Consider the following 3,492-nt stretch of genomic DNA (forward strand, 5'->3'; position numbering starts at 1 on the left):
CATCCAAGAATGTGTGCTTAACTCAATAATCTGATTATAAATAAAATCCATGACCGAACCATCATCCTTCTTTCTATCATTTATTATCTTCAATCATATCAATTACTATTGCTCCATTTATAATAAAACCCTCAATCAGTATTATAAAATCTAAAAATACAAAAAAAGAAATAAGAGTACTAAAAATAAAGTCCCCAACCTTTGACTCTCTATACTCTATTGGGACGACCATGTAGTTAACTACTTGAGCAATACTTCACTACACCGATCGGGATACTGCCGGTAAACATGAAGTCGTTACAGTATAGATTTATAAATTTAAAGGCTGATTATGCACACGAGCACGACGCACACCCATCAATAACTCACCTCAACGCGTAGTAGAAATGACCGAAATCTCGTTAGAAAGTAAATCACTGACTTGCAAGATGACGTCAACATGTGACATTCTAATGCAAACGTAATCCAACCTTAGACTCATACTAATAACTAGCCCACCGAATAGTAATCTTACTTGCTTTGAAAAGCCTTTCATCTTAAAGGTGACTCTAAAAGTTACCAACATGGTTTTTTAGTAGTGAAGGTTTGAGATTAAAAAAAAAAAAAAGTCAAACTTAATCTCCGTTAGCTATATTTGAGGTGAACTTTCCAGTGCAAAGCCCATTTGTTTTCGGTGGGGAGGACCTCTCCAAGGAAATAATCAAACTTTCGAAAACGAATTGACATTCTCTTTAGCGTGTACCGTTGAGTCAATCTGAAGAGTATGCTCAATATTCTCTTTTACTATCTTTCCTTGTGCCAGGGTGTTAAAAAGTATATTTGTAAGATATTTTTAAACTTGGTTTTTTCATCTATGTTTTAGTGTGAAGATTATTGGTTAATTAATAGAGTTTGTTGCTTGTGTTTCAAGTGTTTAAGTGTATAGTAATGAAAAGCTTTTGAAAGATGACGGAGTGGACGGTGAAACTAACTGAATAATGTGACATGTTAGTTACAAACTTACAGCTTAGTTCCATAAATATATACGGAGTACTATACTATTATATTTTTTTTTTTTTGAACAACAGTTTGGAATCAACCATGAGTAACTAAACCATCTACGCATTCATCTCCCGAAGTTACATAACTCGCTTCCAACTGCTGCTCAGGAGAAAACCCGGCCCAATTCGAGGATATAAAACCATAAAACATAAGTTACATAGTTTAAGATTAGGTAAAAGTTGAAATTACAATTAAAGATACTATATAAGGGAATTAAGTGTAATGTTATCATACGATACATACATAATACAAAGAAAGTAAATTACACACAATTTAATTAATCTTTTCTTATTCTATAAATAAAAATAAAAATAAAAAATAAAATATTGCCAAAATGAAATGACCTTGTTCTTGTATAATTTTACTCTGGTACCTTAAACGTATTAATATCTTCATCTTGGATCCAACCGTATTTTTCCGTGAATGGATTCATTATGGTTTGTGGTGGATAGTCTTCAATATTACACTCTTTCCACACATTTTCTACACCTTCCATATCACGTACAACTTCCCATAAACAACTATTACACTTAAAACCTGCCCCAAAAGTTATCATAAACAATTTGTCACCTATTTTTAATCTTTTTTTAGCCTCCATGTAGCCTAAAACATACCAAACACTACTAGCTGAAGTGTTCCCGAACCGGTGCAAAGTCATTCGCGCCGGCTCGATATCATATTCGCTCAGACCAAGACTCCGAGCTACTGTGTCAATAACAGCTTTTCCACCTGTGTGGAGACAAAAATGATCCACACCGGTCTTGAAGTTGATCACAGCTCTAGTTGACTTTTTTTGACCATTTTTGAAAAAATTTAGGGTTGCCAAATGGATACCAAACCGGAGAAGCTCCCGGATTGGTAATATTTTGGGAGCAAGTTCTTTCAAATTGTCGATGAATGCTTTTGTTGCTGCTTTCGGTAGATTTTTCCCTAGATGAAAACCTACTCGACCTTGATCGTCTTCCGTTTGTATGCAACACCCATAAGATTCGTCATTCGAACCATGATGGGTTCGAACTAGGCAATTCAACTTTAGCAGGCATTTGTGAGCTAAACTTGGCTTGTTTGTAAGAATCATTGCACACCCTCCTGATCTAAACAAACAATTTGAAAGAATCATGGATTTATCATTACCAATATACCAATTTGGAGTCAAAGATTCAGATGTCACCACCATAGCCAATTGATTTTTCTTTATCTTGAAAATACTATCCACAAGATTAATAGAAATTAAACTTGCACTACACCCCATTCCACACAAATTATAAGTCTTGATATCCTCCCTCATCTTGAATTTGTTCACAATTCGACTCGATAATGAAGGCATGCAAGCGAACATCGATATATTAACAACCAATACATCAATCTCCGATGGAGAGACACCCGATCGCTTAAAAAGTCTTTCGATGGTGTACTCAAAAAGCTCTTCCATTTCTACAATAGCATCTTGGTAAGTAGGGCGATCTTCTCGACCTTCAAACACCATTTTCGGAGCGTACGTTTCTTCTCCAATGCCGGAACTCACAATGGCTTTGAGAAGAAACTTGTACTCGTTTAGACCGAGATTCTTCGTTCTCTTGATGACTTCACCACAAAATTCCGTGGATAGTTTCCGGTCATCAGATGGTTTGTACAATTGGTAGTCTAGTAAGTAACATTTTTGATGCCTTTTTGTTTCAAGAAAGTTGTATAGAATGTAAAGAAGGTATAATATTAGGAAGATAGACAAAATGGTGAGATAAAACAGCATTTTGTAAAGTGTGAGAGACAGAATTTGAATTTGGAACTTGGAACTTGGAAGCTAGCTAGGATGATATTATATGATGTTTTTGAAGTGAAATTTGTAACATCCCGCATTTTTCCGTTAAATTTATTTTTAACACTATCTTTTTTTTTATAATACCTTTCGTGATTTAAATTCGTGGTTTCCATTGACTAACGTTCATAATATTCCCGTTATTTAATTATAACATCACTCGTTTACTCGAGCGTTTTTAAAATATTCGTTTGGTTAATTCCCGCACCCGCTTTGAAACTTGAGGGACCAAAGTTGGCTAGTGGGCAAACTAGTTGACTAGGTCAACTAGTCAACCCACCACTACCACCACACATTCAATCTCACCTCTCTTTCTCTTTTTCTCTCTACTTCCATTATTGGAACTCAAACACCAAATTCACAAATTCATCATCCAAATTCGATCTAGGAAGCTTACAACAAAACAAATTACATTTTCGTGATCCTCTCTTCATCCTCTACATTTTGATACAAATTTCATCAAGTTTGGGTAACTTTCTAAAAACTCTAGATTTCTATAAATTCGTGTTTTTGACTTGAAATTGTGTTAGTTAGTGTCTATGGCTCGTGTCTAGCATGAATATATGTTTTGTTTGCTCGATTTGTTGATTTGAGTAACTAGTTTGAACTTTTGAAGTGGGTTAGCTTAATCTTTG

General features: G+C 34.9%; 1 protein-coding gene across 1 annotated transcript; it reads right to left on the reverse strand.

Moving 5' to 3' along the window:
- Positions 1 to 1,294: 1,294 nt before the first annotated feature.
- LOC139876691 (3-ketoacyl-CoA synthase 12-like) lies at positions 1,295 to 2,855 on the reverse strand. Its single transcript, XM_071864063.1, has one exon. The coding sequence runs from the start codon at positions 2,789 to 2,791 to the stop codon at positions 1,403 to 1,405; it is 1,389 nt and encodes a 462-aa protein (XP_071720164.1). The 5' UTR covers positions 2,792 to 2,855; the 3' UTR covers positions 1,295 to 1,402.
- Between the last annotated feature and the right edge of the window lie 637 nt (positions 2,856 to 3,492).

This window comes from Rutidosis leptorrhynchoides, chromosome 11, assembly GCF_046630445.1.
Source record: "Rutidosis leptorrhynchoides isolate AG116_Rl617_1_P2 chromosome 11, CSIRO_AGI_Rlap_v1, whole genome shotgun sequence".
Classification (NCBI taxonomy): Eukaryota; Viridiplantae; Streptophyta; class Magnoliopsida; order Asterales; family Asteraceae; genus Rutidosis; species Rutidosis leptorrhynchoides.